The sequence below is a fragment of the Porcisia hertigi genome, assembly GCF_017918235.1.
Source record: "Porcisia hertigi strain C119 chromosome Unknown contig_6, whole genome shotgun sequence".
Classification (NCBI taxonomy): Eukaryota; Euglenozoa; class Kinetoplastea; order Trypanosomatida; family Trypanosomatidae; genus Porcisia; species Porcisia hertigi.
The window spans coordinates 193,632-209,233 of NW_027150679.1; the positions used below are offsets into that span (position 1 = coordinate 193,632).

General features: G+C 54.9%; 3 protein-coding genes across 3 annotated transcripts; all 3 read left to right on the forward strand.

Annotated features, from left to right (window-relative positions):
• Positions 1 to 6,374: 6,374 nt before the first annotated feature.
• Positions 6,375 to 8,153, forward strand: JKF63_07974 (uncharacterized protein; the record flags this gene model as incomplete). The annotated part of the gene is made up of 1 exon (XM_067903902.1): positions 6,375 to 8,153. One exon carries the CDS (start codon positions 6,375 to 6,377, stop codon positions 8,151 to 8,153), a length of 1,779 nt encoding a protein of 592 aa, XP_067752202.1.
• Positions 8,154 to 9,981: 1,828 nt separating this feature from the next.
• JKF63_07975 (uncharacterized protein) lies at positions 9,982 to 12,493 on the forward strand (the record flags this gene model as incomplete). The annotated part of the gene is made up of 2 exons (XM_067903903.1): positions 9,982 to 10,267; positions 12,246 to 12,493. 2 exons carry the CDS (start codon positions 9,982 to 9,984, stop codon positions 12,491 to 12,493), a joined length of 534 nt encoding a protein of 177 aa, XP_067752203.1.
• Positions 12,494 to 14,217: 1,724 nt separating this feature from the next.
• JKF63_07976 (uncharacterized protein) lies at positions 14,218 to 14,469 on the forward strand (the record flags this gene model as incomplete). Its single annotated transcript, XM_067903904.1, has 1 exon — positions 14,218 to 14,469. The coding sequence occupies one exon, from the start codon at positions 14,218 to 14,220 to the stop codon at positions 14,467 to 14,469; it is 252 nt and encodes an 83-aa protein (XP_067752204.1).
• Positions 14,470 to 15,602: the final 1,133 nt, after the last annotated feature.

Below are 15,602 nucleotides of genomic sequence, written 5' to 3' on the forward strand. Positions count from 1 at the left end.
CTACAGCCGTCTGATGCGCTTTCACCCAAAGCCCGGTCCGGCACTGGTGAGTTGGATCTGGATGTTCGTCATGATCGGTGCCATCATCGCAGCAGCGATTCAGGGCCCCTTGTCTGATCAGGGGAAGCCGCAGGCTGGGGTGTTCATCTCTGCCTCGTTGCAGTTTATCACCGGCGTTTTTTACGTGTTCAACTGGTATGGAGAGCGCAAGAACTGCGTTGAACGGGCGGCCGATGCAGCGCTGCTCTACAAGGAGCTGCAGAAGGAGCGCATGGCGCTGGGCTTGCTGGCGGCACAGGACGACAAGCAGGGCAAGGAGGTGGATGCCATGGTAAAGAATCTGCACGGCGGTGCAGTTGCCGAGGCCACGAGGCACACGCACTCGGAGGTCTACATGTCTGATGAGGAGGGTTTCCAGGACGCAGAGCGTCGCCAGCGCGAGGCCCTCGAAGAAGAATTGCACAGCAACGCCCTCACCACCACTGAGGAAGAGGAGGAGGAGGCCTATGCAGACGACTACTTCCCATACGATGACTCACCACCCATTCCCTGCTGTTTCGGTCTCTTCGAGATGAACAGAGATGTCATCTTTCGAAATTGGAAGATCTTCTTCTACAGCATCGTCATGACGTCCGCCGTCGTGACCATGACGTGCGGCACCATCCTCGCAGACACACTAGGGCTGCTCATCATTTGTGTTGTTGTATCGACCATTTGCTGCGCCACATCTTTTTGGTCTCTGCCGCTTGTTATCGCCAAGGCCAACGTCTTTGGTTACCTGCACATGGTGCTCTACCTGCAGCTTCCCGGTGCGCTTGACAGTTTCTATCTGGCGGATGCGGAGTGCTTGCCTGATGGGCCGCACTTCTCGTACACATTCTACAACACCGTGGCCGCCATCATTGGCAATGTTGGCGGCCTTGCGGGTGTGGCTGCTTTCAATTACATCTTTTCGAAACGCAGCTACAGAATGACCTCCTGTATCACAACAGCAGTGCAGGTGATCGCCTCGGTCTTTGACATCGTCCTTGTGAAGCGGTGGAACATCTCTGTTGGCATTCCTGATCACGCCATGTACATTTGCGGTGATGCGATTGTGTACCAAGTCTGTTACATGCTGGCCTGGATGCCAATGGTTGTGCTGCTGTCGCGCCTCTGCCCTCGGGGGTCGGAGAGCGTTGTGTATGCGTTGATGGCCGGCTTCTCGAACCTTGGTCAGACGACGTCGTCGTCGATTGGTGCGATTATCATGGAGTACGGCTGGAGTATCACGACTACGCCCCCATGCGACTTTCACAACGTTCCATGGCTTTTGGTTGTTGGACACATCCTGCTCCCATTGCTTGTGTTGCCGTTGACCTTGCTGATCCCCAATGCACGCATCTGCGATGATATCGACATTGACGGGAAAGTGATCAAAACCGCCGTCGTCTGCGAAGTCGCTGTGGACGCCGTCCGAGAAGAGGACGGCGGCACATGCAGAGGCGTCTCTATGGAAGACCCCACCGGCGGCTCGCCAGTGCAGGATCCAAAGAGTAAGCACATGTGAAGGGAGGGAGGGAGGGGGCGCTGATTCTACAACCCCCTCCCCCTCGACCCCCTTCCCCCTACTCCCCCGCTACATTTTTTTGTTATTTTGTATATTTAAAAAAGCTGAATGTTGTACACCCCCACCCCTACCCACCCCCAACCCCCTACCCCCTCCACCCCCACCCACTCCATCCACCCCAGCCCACCTCTCTGTCGATTTGAAGTACATCAGTGTACGTACAGGGGGGATATGTGCTCGAATTTCAAGGGCGTGTGTACTGAAGAGATCCCTGCCTGACCCGAGGGGGGGGGTGGGTGGGTGGGCAGGGGAAGACCAAAGGGGGTACGTGCGTGGAGACTGATTAGTAAGCAAGCAAATGTTCTGCTCAGAATGAAGTACTGTCTATTATATATATATATGTATAGGGATATATACCTACACACATACACACACACATCTTTTTTCCCTTGCGGTTTGTGCATAGGTGCATCCAATCGGACGAAGCGCACCAATGCGGTATTTTGTTTGTTTGCTCAGGACCATCAAATTATTATGATGATTCTTCCCACCTTTTTCTCATCCTACATATGTTCTCCCCGCCCCGCCCCCCCCCCTTCCCCCGTGTCTGTGTGTATGTATATATATATATATAAGCGTCCGAGAATTAAAGATGAAGGGGGGTTGGAGGTTTGAGGGAGACGAAAAAGGGATATGTATGCAAATGTTGCTGTGTGAATCCCATCATCTCCACTCAATTTTTTTTTTGTACTGCGTTATCCCTTCACGTGCCCCAAACAATGATACATGCCTCCGATCAGAAAGAGCAGCCCCCCCTCCCTCCCTCCCTCCCCCTCTTTCAATACGGCCCTGTCATCGCTTTCCATATTTGAGCGCTCTTTTTTTCCTTTTTTGTTTCCCTTTTTTTTCTTGTCTGTTTTTTTTTTTTTCGTGTGCATGTTTGTCTGTCTGTCGTTTTTTTCCTTTTTGTTTGTGTGTGTGTGTCTTCATCTTATGGAAGAAAATCGCCTGTCTGTTATGGATCAAAATGACAGCTGAGAGAAAAGGTGAGGCGGAGAGAACGGGGAGGGAGGGGGGGGGGAAGGAGGCCCGCGACGTCACGCATTCCCTCTCCTCCCCTCCTCCTCCTCCTCCCACCGCACGCATACGATGCACGCCCACGCTTTGTGAAAATGCCATGTGTGGAGTCCTTCCCTCTTTGTTTTTTCTTTGTGTATGTGCACGGTAGTAACAGATCTCTGGTTCCAGCGAGGCACGTCTGCGCTGACGCTGTGGGGAGAAGCCGGTCCTGTTGGGAGTGGATGGTAGTGGTGGTGGGTGATCATTAATGGATATCCCGACCCTCTGCGAGTCCTGACAATCGTTCATCCAAATCAAGGCATCCAACTACGACTATAGTGTGTTGCTTTTTGCTGCGCGGGGGGAATAGTGTTCTTGAGCATAACTCGCAAGACCTAGACTGCACTTGTGTGGCCGTAGTTAGCCCAGGCTCTCGAACGGATCCTCGATGGGGAAGGGCGGGCGGGGGATTGGGGGGGTAGCCTCACACCATTCTCGGTTTTGCACATTTGTTACAACACAAAGGCCTGGCGGAAGCACTTGATCTGGCGGGGAGATACCTCAGTATTTCGATGTAGCAAGAGAAAAGCGGTGGTGGTGGTGGTGGGAAGGGGGGGGGGATTGGGGTTCCCCCTGCACATGCAACGGGACTACCCTTCAGGCGTAGCCCCCCCCCCCCTCTACTCCACTCCACTCCCCATGGTTTTCCCTCTTTTCCACAATTGGGGGTGACTTCGAGCCTGTGGCTGCCCGGTTTTGTTTTTGGAGCTACTCAGGCGGATGCACGTCGCGTGCGTCTGCGTGCCTACAAACTCATTTCGTGACACGGAGAATCCCTGGACATATACTCGGTAGCGCCGTACCCGATTCCGGACGACATCAGGAGCGGGGGGGGGGAGGGACAGTGACTCGCAGCACTGACGGTCACAGAGGAGGTGGGCCCACCCGGTACTATACTGGGTCCCTGTTAATTGGGGATGGCGGAGTTCTACTCACTTGGCATGTAAAGGGAATCGGAACGCCTCCCGATTTGTGCCGAGCGGACAGGGGGACCCACAACGACGCCACCAGATCCTCACGTTGGTGCACAAGCGCATCACTGAAGTGGTGTCACCTCGACACCGGGTGGACCACTCCCATGACCACGTTCAGGACTAACATTGAGAGGGGGGGGGGAGAGTCCAGTTCTGCGTTGTCCTTGATGACGAGAGAAGAGTAGGATCTCTCTCTTTCTCGGGCCAACAGTAAACTGTGTGGCGCACTGATGGAGAGATCAGCCCACAAAGACGCCCACCTGTTCACGCAGAAAAAAGGACGCCGAAACATGTGGTGGCTTCAGAGAATATTTTGTTCACCTCGGCCACTTCGAGAATATGTACGCGCGCCAGGAGGGGGGTGCAGGTCCATTGTCTAGGCAATCATACGTCGACATGGCGCTGGTGCACGTGCAACCAAAACACAGCACCCCTCATCCAGTGGAGATTTTTTTTTTTTTTTCGGGGGTAATGGTTGGATACTACCACGATAGCCAGACCTTCTGGTGAGCCCCCCCCCCTCCTCCCCCCCATCACCACCACCACCACCACCACCACCTTTTTTGGACAGCTCCAGACCCCTACAGTGGCGCAATGATAGAACACACACATCGTAAAGATGTGTTCTATGCGTGTTCCCTGCTGCAGTGCCCTCCCCTCCGGGTCCCTCTGTTTTGCCAGAGAGCCAAGCGCTGGACCGGATAGATGCAGTATTACAACGCGCTTCTCACCTCGGCGATTTTCGATTTGTGGGCACGCATGCAGGTGATTCAGGCCGCCCCCCTCCCCCCTCCTCCTCTCCTCTCGCTCCTTCCTGTTCCTGCCCGATGTGCTGCCTCCACTAACGGCAGCGGCTTCTTTGGGGGTGGGAGGCATATGGGATGGGATGGGATGGGCTGAGTGGGTGGGGTAAGACATCGAAATGCCATTTGAACGGCGAAGAAGAGTGAAGGTGACAGGTTCTTTTTTTTTTTCGGAGGAGAGACGGAGAAGGAGGAGGAGAAGTGGTGTTCTTCAGTCATGCGTTGACACGGTTTTACAGGATCTGAAAATGTGCGCGCGCGCTTTCCAAGAACAACAGGCGTTCCCCTTTTTTTTTTCTTTCCCTCTCCTCCCCCCTCCTCTCCCTCCGAAGCCAGGAAGGCAAGTTGTGGGGAGGGGGTGGGGCTGTGTGGTGCTAGGCGAGGCCAGCGCAAATCGAGGGACAAGGGTGGCGCGCATCCAGGATACAAGGGTGCCAGAAAGGCCTCTGACCTATAGCTGACCACCGGCACCGTGTACCATACAGGACACGCGGTTAGTGACACGCTGTCACCCACACGACAAACACCAATGTCTCCGCCATCGTGCGCAATCCGAGGAGTCTACGCATTTGAGAGAAGACGTGAAGAGTGCCCCCCCCCCCAGGCCTATCTGGCATGGATTCACGCGGTGCGCATCCAATACATCAACAAGGGAGGACAAGAGGAGCCCAGCAGGCGCGTGGTTCGATTCTCGCGACAGACGGGGACCACCTGTGTAAAAGTGACTAGGGTCGTAGGGTGACGTGCGCCGCAGAGAGGTGAGTGTCACTCTTTTTTTTTCCATTTCTTCGTCCCCCTCCATTCGCCGCAAACCTCACGACTTTTTTTTTGTATGGGGGATTGCCGGGATTCCGCAGACGTACAAATACACGCACACAATATATCTTTATATATTTATAGATATTTATACATGTTATAAAAGTGTATACAAATGTGAAGGTAGTCGCTTTTGTGGCTGTCGACAACAACGACGACAACCAAAAGGCAGACGGAACTTCAGCGGTATCACCGTGAGGGAGTCAGTACACGGTGCTGCGGGGGGGAAGGGGGGGAGAGGAGCGGGTAGCCCCCCATCCCCCTTCCTCCCCCTCCCCCCCCCCTTCCTTTCTCCCCATCCCCCACCCTTTTTTCTCCCAATGCCAGGTGCCATTGCGCCTCTTGACACGACCGTGGTCCCTCACCAGCGTGGTGTCATCTGAACCATTCACTTCTTGCGATGCCGGCTGACAAGGCACGAAGAGGCGTCACAGCGTGGCGGCGCGTAACAGTGCGCTCCTTTCCTGTACCACACATGCACCAAAGGCCACCGCGACGTATTGTAGCCCGATTTCCTTGCCTGTTGCTCAGGGGAGCCGGCGCCACATGCCCGTCGGCATAATTGGACTGAGGTGGGAGGCCCTAGACCGTGCTGAGGTGGCTGAGTCGGTCACTGTTGTGTCGCAGGTGCTGTGCAGCACTGCTTCGCAGGACACCGCTGAGCCCGCGTGACAAGGCCAGGACGGCAGTGGGGGGGGAGGGGGGGAGAGTAACGGTGGTGTTCGTGTATGCTCCTTGCAACAACAGCGTTCGTATTGGCAGAAAGGGGACACGCTTAGAAGGCAAAGCAGAGAAGTGGTGTTGTACACATATATATATATACCTGCTCCAGCACATCCCTTCGCTTTTGCACGTGATGGGGGTCTTCGTTTCTCTCCCGTCTCCTCTCGGGAGGGGAGATGAGGGAGGGGGGAAGACATCATCTCCCTCCCTCCCCCCTCCCTCCTTCACGTCTCCATATCCGCTCTACTCGCGTCTCTCTTTGAATTCCCCCTCTCCTCCCCTCCCCCCCTCCCCCCCCCTTCGTGTGATGTCGCAAAGGGTCAAATACTGTTCAGTCTTTTTTTTTCTCTACAATCAACGCATCTTTTGTTGTGGTTCATATTGTCGTGGATGCCTGCTGTGGTGCCCAAGTTTATCGATGATCCCTCCAGCGTTGTGGACATCGCCGTGGACGGCTTCTGTGGGCTGAACCCAAGCGTCAAGAGGATTGAACACACCAACGTCATTGTGTCCGCGAGTGTGGATCCCACGAAAGTGCTCCTGCTATGCGGCGGCGGCTCCGGCCATGAGCCGGCGCATGCTGGGTACGTCGCGAAGGGCTGGTTGAGCGCGGCGGTCTGCGGCAGCGTGTTCGCTTCTCCTCCTACTGCACACGTGAGCGCTGGCATCGAGTACCTGGCGAAGGCTCAGGGGGCCGAGGGCCCAGGCATCCTCGTCATCATAAAGAATTACGCCGGCGACGTCCTGAACTTTGAATATGCCATCTCGCAGGCCCGCGCACAGGGCATTCGAGTAGAGAGCGTCCTCGCAGCCGATGATGCGGTGTTTGGCGCTGACGATACGAAAAAGCGCCGCGGCTTGGCTGGGTGTTGCCTCTTGTACAAGATTCTCGGCGCCGCAGCGGCACATGGCTTGTCGCTCACGCAACTGAAGGCCCTTGCGCACCGCGTCTCACGCAACATGCGGTCTATCGGTGCATCGCTCTCGTCCTGCGCGCTGCCGGGCAACCCACCAACGTCGGAGCTGCCGTCCGGGAGCGTTGAAGTGGGCCTCGGCATACATGGCGAGAGGGGCCTCTTCCAGATTCCTTTCCAAGGTGCGGCCTCCCTCGTTCACCAGCTCCTAGGATTCCTACTTGGAAAAGATGAGGTACCCGTTCTCGGCAAGTCGACCGCCATTGACGCCGGTGCCAGAGTGCTCTTGCTGGTGAACAATCTGGGTGGCACCACAGACCTTGAGATGTCTACCCTTGCGCACCACGCCCTGCGCGAGCTTGCCGCTGCAAACGTCTGCGTTGTGGGAGTGCATAGCGGACGCCATATGACAGCGCTAGACATGCACGGCTTTTCGTTGACGCTGCTGGTGGTCGAGCTCGAGGGGGACCTGGAGTTTGCGCTCAACACGAGTGCACTGCAGACACCGCTCATGGAGTTCCACGCTCCTCAGTGGAGCGGTACTACCACGGTGCCAGGGGGGCCCCTGACAGCACTGCAACTGGCTCAGCGGGACGCGGAGGCGGCGGGGCGCGTGGGGCCCATCCCGGTCTCTGAGTCTCCCCTTTACGCGGCTGCACATCGTGTTTTTCAGAATCTGATGACGAAAGAGGGGTATTTCAACGAGCTGGATGCGGAGGTCGGCGACGGTGACCTTGGCAGCGGGGTGTACCGCGCCGCGAAGGCGGTCTTGGAAATCTCGACTTACCTGCCTTGGGAAGCTGACGTGCAGAGAACCTTCACACTGATCTCCAAAGCTGTTGCCGACGCTTGCGCAGGCACCTCCGGTCCACTCTATGGTGCGATGCTTCTCGGTGGGGGCAAAGGTGCAGCGCATGCCCTGAAAACAAGCAGTGAAGTGGAGGCCGTGCGAGCGGCGATCGCGCAGGGCAGTCACGATGTACAGGAGCTCGGAGGTGCGCGCCGAGGCGACCGTACTATGGTGGATGTTCTAGAGGGAGTGCGCACGTGTCCTGCCGTTGTGGCGGCGGAGACAATGCCGGAGCTGCTAAAGGCCTGTCTCGAGGCAGCGCGCGCAGCCGCCGAGGCAACGTCAATGCTTCCCGCCAAGCTCGGTCGTAGCCGCTACATGGGAGGCAAAGAGATCGGCAAGAAAGACCCCGGAGCGGAGCTCGTCGTGACCTGGATCGAGGCGCTGGCCACCGAGAAGAGCTGATCAGGGATTCCTTCAGCACCTTGATTCACAAGTGCACAGTAAGCTGGAGGAGTTCATTATTACTTTTTTTTCCAGCGGCTGTCCTGCGAGTTTGACCCCCCGACACAAGGGTTGAGGGCACGTTGTGTTGCTCGACTCACCCTTTTCCCGTGTTGCGCGTGCTTATATATATATATATGTATTTGTGTGTGTGTGTGTGTCGAATGCGTGCACTCCACTTTTGGGGCGCCAGGTTTGTTCGATGCATGTTGTGTGTTTCTTTTGCTTCTCGCCCCTCCCGGATAAAAACAGAGAGGGGTGGAGGGGTCAACGATCCTTTTATATCAGTATGAACTCACTGGTGGCATTGCTGGGTGAACTCCCATCGCTAGCTCCGACAGTCGCACCTGTTGCGTGCAGGGCGTCTACCGGTCTGTGGTGTGTCCTCCCTCACTGTCATTTCGCGGCTACTGCCAGGACACCTGCAAGGAATACCAAAGCGCGGAGAGGCGAGGCGGAGCGCGTTGTTGCTTTGTTTGAATTTCTTTTCACTCCCCCCCCTTACTCTCCCCGTTCAGAAAACCATCAACGCCAAAGGCAGCCTTGCGCTGGTGCTGAGGGGGGAAGGAAGAGGGGGGGGTGGGCGGTGTGCGTGGCCGTGGAGAGCGCAGCTTTTACGCTGAGGGAGCGGGTGTTGTCTTTTCCTTTTTTTGTCTGAGCTTCCCCTTCCCCTGTAATGCCTATGGAGAGGCCAACAAAAGAGAAGGGGGGGGGGAGGAGGGGGAGTAGACATTTGTAACGGACACGCTCCTCCGTTTCTCTCTGATTTTTTTTTCTTTGCTCTGCTCCCTTTTTTTGTCTGGCTCACTTTTTTTTTTTGTGGTGGTGGTGGTGGTGGTCGTCGTCGTCGTGGGGACTGGCGGGGTGACGTTGTTTGGGTTGGATCGGGGCTTCCTCTGGGTGCTGAGATGGGGATGGTCGTGACGGATGCTTTCTTGATTGCACGCACGCACTTTTCCGTTTTCCTGCGTGTGCGTGTGTCCCCATTTTTTTGCGGTTCTCTTTTTTTCCCCCTCTCTGTTCGCGAAATATCGTGATGCGCTAGCAGATGCGGGAGGCGCTCCGTTTTTGTATGCCTCTGATGTCTCTCCGTTACGAGATGAAGTCGAGTCATCGTGCGATCCGTTCATTGCGCGAGGGCGTGGTAAAAAAAAGGGGGGACCCGTCTTTGACATGATGCGGCAAAATAGGGAGGGAGGGAGGGAGGGAGGGGTGGGGGTATTATGCCTCTTTGATTTTGTCTCTCTCCCTGAGAGTTGTGTCAGCAACAGCGACCCCGACAGGCGCTCATCGCAGAATTCGTAACCCCCCCTCTTCTCCTCTTCTCCTCCCCACCACCTCTCTTCCTTCTTCCCCCCCTTCCATCCCGATCTCCCCCTTTACCTGCCCCTCGTTCCCGTAGTTATGCCACACGTCAAGTATCGAACCTGTCTCGTGTATAACCAGTACACCTTAACACCTGCGCACAGTCACGCGTGCATATAGGACGGCTACATCACACAGCGGAACGCGATCTGTAGGGCAGAGCCCGTCTACAATTTTGTTTTTGTCGCTGTGCATTTTATTCCTCTTCCTCTGTTTTTTTCTTTTCACAGCGGAGCCTGTCACTCGCCCCGGGCTCCAGCTCCGACTAGTGAGCAGGCACGTGACACGTTCCTGCTCACCCCATCCACTCACTGACTGCCCCTAGTGGATGACATTGCCAAACTCGACAAGGTAGTAGGAGGTGTGGCCTCTTTCTCCCCGCTGAAGAAAAAAAAGACAGGGGTGGGGTGGAGCTCAAGCACAGATGGGCAATGTGTTCGCTGTTGCTTTCGGGGCGATAGTGACTAGCATTGTCTCAGCTACCATAGGTCGCCTGGCTATTTGTGATCGGGGGCCGTCAACAAGGGGGGGGACGCCACCAGTGGCGGAGACGAGGAGTGAGACGAGGGCATCTGAGGAGGAGACGAAGACATGTGAGGAGGAGACGGGGTATTATTATTTGCCCTCACCCGAGTCCTGCGCCAGAGTAATTGAGCAGGCAGAGCAAGAGGACCTCATCTCCGCAACTTCGCGGTCGGATAACGGACCAAGTGAGAGTTCTCCCAACCGTCTTGCTCCGAGCGATCTCTGTGTCGCCTGCCGTGGTCGGCGGCGGCGGTTTATGTTTGTTCGGTGCCGCCACATGTGCTACTGTGAACCGTGCCTCATCAAAGCCGCCATTGCCCACAGGGATACGCTGCCATCGCGATCTTTTGATGGTCCTGTAAAGATGAAGTGCCCTGTTTGTCGTAAGATGGGCAACGTTGTGAAGACCTTTTCGCCATGAAAGATGACTGTGTCCTTTAGTAAGCAGTGCTCTTTGTGTTGATGCACGGCTCGAACAGGGCGCGCCGTCCCTCTGTTCACTCTCCACTCTGTCGTTGCTGCTGCTTTTCCGGCAGCTCTGCCTCGTCGTCGTCGTCCTGGAACTTCTGTGCATTAGCCTCTTGCTTGTGTTGTTACAAGGAAAGTTTTTTTTCTTTTTTCGCACGCACACACACACACACACACATGCACACACAGGCGCACACGCTCACCGCATGTCTGTTTATCTGCCGAACGTGCGTGCTTTGTATGCTCTGCCCGTGCACGTGTTTTTTTTCCCCTTCGTTTCTTCAATGTTCTTTTATTTTTTTTTTGGGTGAGAGGGGGCGCATCGAGATTGAATCGACAAAAAACAATTTTTTTATCCCCTCTCATTCGAAGCTATCGAATCTTTCCCTTGGAGGCGCACAAGCCCTCCTTTCGCCTTCCGCCTTCTTCCCCCACTCCTCCCCCTAATCCCTGAACACGGAGTGTTTGATCTTTTCGAACGAAAATACTTTTTACGTGCACACACACACACACACACACACATGCACATACAGGCACACACGCTCACCGCATGTCCGTTTATCTGTCGAGCGTGCGTACTTTGTATGCTCTGCCCGTGCACGTGTTTTTTTTTTTCCCCGTTGCTTCGTCAATTTTCTTTTATTTTTCTTTTCGGGTGAGGGGGCGCATCGAGATTGAATCGACAAAAAACAATTTTTTTTATATCCCCTCTCATTCGAAGCTATCGAATCTGTCACTTGAAAGCGCACAAGCCCTCCTTCCGCCTTCCGCCTTCCTCCCCCCCCACTCCTCCCCCTAATCCCTGAACACGCAGTATTTCCTCTTTTTGAACAACAATAAATGCAAACACACACACACACACACACACACACACACACACACACGTCCACGTGTGACGGAGACCGCGCCAACTACACCCCCGTTTTCCCTGTGTGTGTACGTGTGTGTGTGTGTGTGTGTGTGTGTATTGTGCATTAATTCACCCTTTCATTATTTATTCTTTGCGAATAGGCCTCCTCCCTTCGGTCTGGAGGGGGCGTGGTGCAACCGCGAGGGACTTTTTTTTTTCTCCCCATGCATACGCTGAGGGGCACACAGCACACTCTTGTTTTAGTAGACTCTGGTGTATTGTCTGTCTGTGTGTGTGTGTGTGTGCCTTTCTCTCTGTCTCTGTATCGATAGTGTACCAACACCCATTCATCCCTCCTTTTTTTCCTTCTCTCGTCAGCACATAAAACTCCCTTGCTTTTCACACGAACACAGGCGAGCACATCAGCACGATCCGTCTCTCTCTCTTTCTTTGAACAACAACAAGGCATTTCCTTCTCGCTCGGGTATCGCCAGCGATGCCGTCCGCACACGAGGATTGTAACCGTTCTCAAAAGAAGAGGGGGAATGGCGGCGACGATTCTGAGGCCAGCGGCTCAGGCGGATCGCTCTTGGGTGCTCTCCTGGTCGCTGTTGGTGGCCTCGCCTTTATTGCTGGGGCTGCGTCGTTTGCCGGCTGTAAATACCTTATGTCGTCGGACGAGGATACAAACGAAGAAGCGCAGAGCTACTACCGCCTGCCCCCGCTCGATGAAACCCCTTCGCCCGATCAGAACACCGCTGCCCAGTGCAACGCCGAGGTCTCTGCGGCCCCGACCAAAAGGGACGCGGAAACACATGCAAAAACGACTCGATCGCCGAGTCCAGAATCGTCGTCTCTGGAATGCGGCAGCAGGGAGGGAGGCCGGTGTCACCTGTGTGTGTGTTGTTACACGCGCCCGAATTCCTTCATGTTTGTCTCGTGTCGCCATCTCTGCCTCTGTGAAAAATGTCTCATCCAACTTGGCAGGTCCTATGAAAATAACACGCTACACTCACGCTTCAAAGGCCCAGTGAGGCTGCCATGTCCGCTTTGTCGTACGGTCGGCTACGTTGTGAAGACTTTTATACCATAGTGTGATGTTCGTCGTGGTCGTGGTCGTTCTCCGTTCTTTCGTCGGTACGTGTGGCTTTGTATTCAATACGCCAAAGAAACGATGCGTTTTTTCATTCGCTTTCGCTCCGTTTTTGTTTTTTTGGGACTCCCTCCTGACTGTTCGGTCGCTCTCGCTCTCTCTTCCCTCCTTCTTCCCTCCCTCTCCCCCCCCTCTCTCTTTCTCTTTGCTCTCGCACCTCCCCTTCCCCTTCCCGCATGTAGTCACTTCTTGGCGTATGGCTCCAAATCTTTGCTATATTTTTCCTTTTTTTTCTCCACGTTCGACTTATGATTAGCGTCTCCCCCTCCCTTCTCCTCCGGCATCGACTTGAAACAGTTTTGGTAATATGTGAGTTCGGGAGGAAGGGGGCGGGATGCTGATCATCATCGCCCTCATCGAGTGTGAGTTGCCCCACAAGGTGAAGATACTAGCGCGGTACAGCGGCGGGTAGCCTCAGTCATTCGTGCTGTGCACTGCCGCTTTCACGCTCTCAAGTGTTGTGCAAGCCGCGAGAAACAGCTCTGACAGACGCCAACACAGGGTCGGGGGAGGATGGTGCGGTGTGTGCAAGTGGCGGTTACAGCAGTGCTGTCGAGGAGGGCTTTGCCTGAGACGCATTCGACTTTTGCCAGTACCGTCTGGATTTTGGTCATCCGCCTTGATACGAACAGTTACACACACACACACACGCACACACACACACACCTCTCTTCGCATTTCACACTTCCTCATAACATCGCGGTGTATGTGCGTAATATATATATATATACATTTGTTTGTGTGTGTGTGTGGAGGAGGTGTGGGGTGATGTCATCCTGGAGAAAGTATTGGACTGTCAAGCTGGATGGGGTCTCATTGGGTACGGTGATGACAAACCTCGTTTCCTTCACATCTCTCTTTTTGGCAAGTGGAGATAAAGGGAATAGAAGGTGTTGGCTGCGGCACAAGTGTTGAACCCCCTTCCGAACAGCTTACCCCCCCCTCCCCCAATCCTCCCTGTTAGGGTGTCATCCGCGTTTCTCTTTTTTTCCTGGGCAGGATGAACCAACTCAACCACCGCTTCAGCTCACGACCCTTGCTGCTCATCCTTTTTTTTATTTTCTGTGTTGTTGTTTTTGGCCAACACTTTACCGTTTCGCACTTTTTCAAGACATACACACACATACACACCGCGTACACACACAATCTGTTTGTGGCCTCCATTTGTAACGATGTGGTGTTGTCTCCCCTCCCCCCATTTTACCTCCACCTCTCACCTGTGGCTCCCCAGTCCCCTCCCCCTCCCCCCGCAGTGACGCTTTTTCTTTTTGACAACGGCGGCTGTCGTTTTGTTGCGATGTTTGGTGTTGTTTTTTTTTGCCGTGGTGGTTGTGGTCATGGTCTCCTCCAACTATCGTACCCCGTGCGTACAAGTCTCGATGTGCACCCCACATCGATTTATTCCCTCTGCCTCTTCTTCCCCCCATCTGCAATGAGACCCCCGTCCCCCACTGTCGACTTGTACAGCATCCACGCCCTAATAAAAGTGTCATATTACAGACGACGTTCCTATAAACACACCGATCGCCAGCAAAAAAAAAGAGACACACACACACACACACACACACCAAGTCACAATCTCACCACTCTCCTCATCACTCCCTTGTACTCAAGTTGGGGATCCCGCAAAGGTTCAAACCCAACATATAAAAGAGCCAGTAAACATGCCGTCTGGGAATGGATGTCGTGCCAACCAGCGCCGTGAGCGCGAGATGAAAAAAGCGCAGAGCGCTGGCGCCAAGCACACCTCGGAGGACCTCAAAAAACACGAGCAGAGCAAGAACGCCATTCAATGCAAAGTGTGTTTCCAGGGGTTCCCTCGCACAGTGCGCCGCCCCGAGCTGGATCAGCATTTCGAGAAGCATGTAAAGACAGGCAAACCTTTTCACGAGATCTTCCCGGACTTTATGGAATAAAATAGACACACAAAAATAGGGTCGCAGCAGGGATAGGGGAAGAGATTGAACAGCGGGTGTGTCAGTGTTCACGGGTTTCGACTTTTTCTTTGCTTCCATTTTTAACCGCTGTGGTCGTGAGTGTGTCTGCGCGCTCGTCTCCTCGGTTGTGTCCTCGGTCACTGAGAAGACAGCTGAATAGCGAGGGCGGAGAAGCGATGGCTACCGAGAAAAACTGGCATCTGTTTATCACCGCTTCTAAGCCCTCGTCTGGCACCTCTGCCTTCCTCAAGTAATCCCCACAGCGGTTGAACGACGCGAGCCTTTTTTTTTTTTCACCTCGGGAAGGGGAGGACTAGACAAACCTTTGCGGTCCGTCTCACGCGCCCCGCTCACACAGTATTGGAAACCCCATTGACTCCGTGTATAGCGCGAGATTCACCAGAGATCTGATTTATATGGTGTTTTTTTTTCCGTTCTATGTGTCTGCGTGTGTGTATGTAGGGGAGTTCCGCTGTGCCGCACACAGGTCACGCCACCCCGCCACCCCTGGTGTCTCACAGCGCCCCTTCCTCAACTAGCACCGCGTAATGTGTCCTTGTTGCATCTCGTGCCAGCCGTGCGTGCGCATTGGCATGCCGAGCTGTGGCGTGGCGCAGTCGCGGGGCGAGGGGGGGGAAGGGGATGTTGCACGCTTCGTGCGATGGTGACCGTAGTTGAATGGCCGGAGTGGGTCGACTGTGTGTCTCGGTGCGGGGGAACTCATTGTCGGCGCTCTTCTACCGTGTATGGGGAGGTTGGACCCTCCCCTGCCTGACGGCGGCCCGGGCTATTCAGTGGGTGGCTGCCACCCGCCTGAGCGCAGCCTGCGAGGTGAGTGTTACCACGAAGCGAGCGCCCGTCTGTGGATGTGGGGTTTGTCGTCCGCTCTCTTGTGCCCGTCCTTTCCCTTTTCTGTGCTCCCCTCTCCCGGCCACCCCCGTAACCCCCGTAACCCTCTGCATCTTGTCCCCTTGTTCTGTTGTTTGTCCCTGCACCGCTGCTCCGCGCATCAGACACAATCACGCGCATACGCACTCACCTCCTTTCGACTCAACACACACATACATACACAAACACACCAGCACGCACTCGCAGCACATACTCGCTGGGCC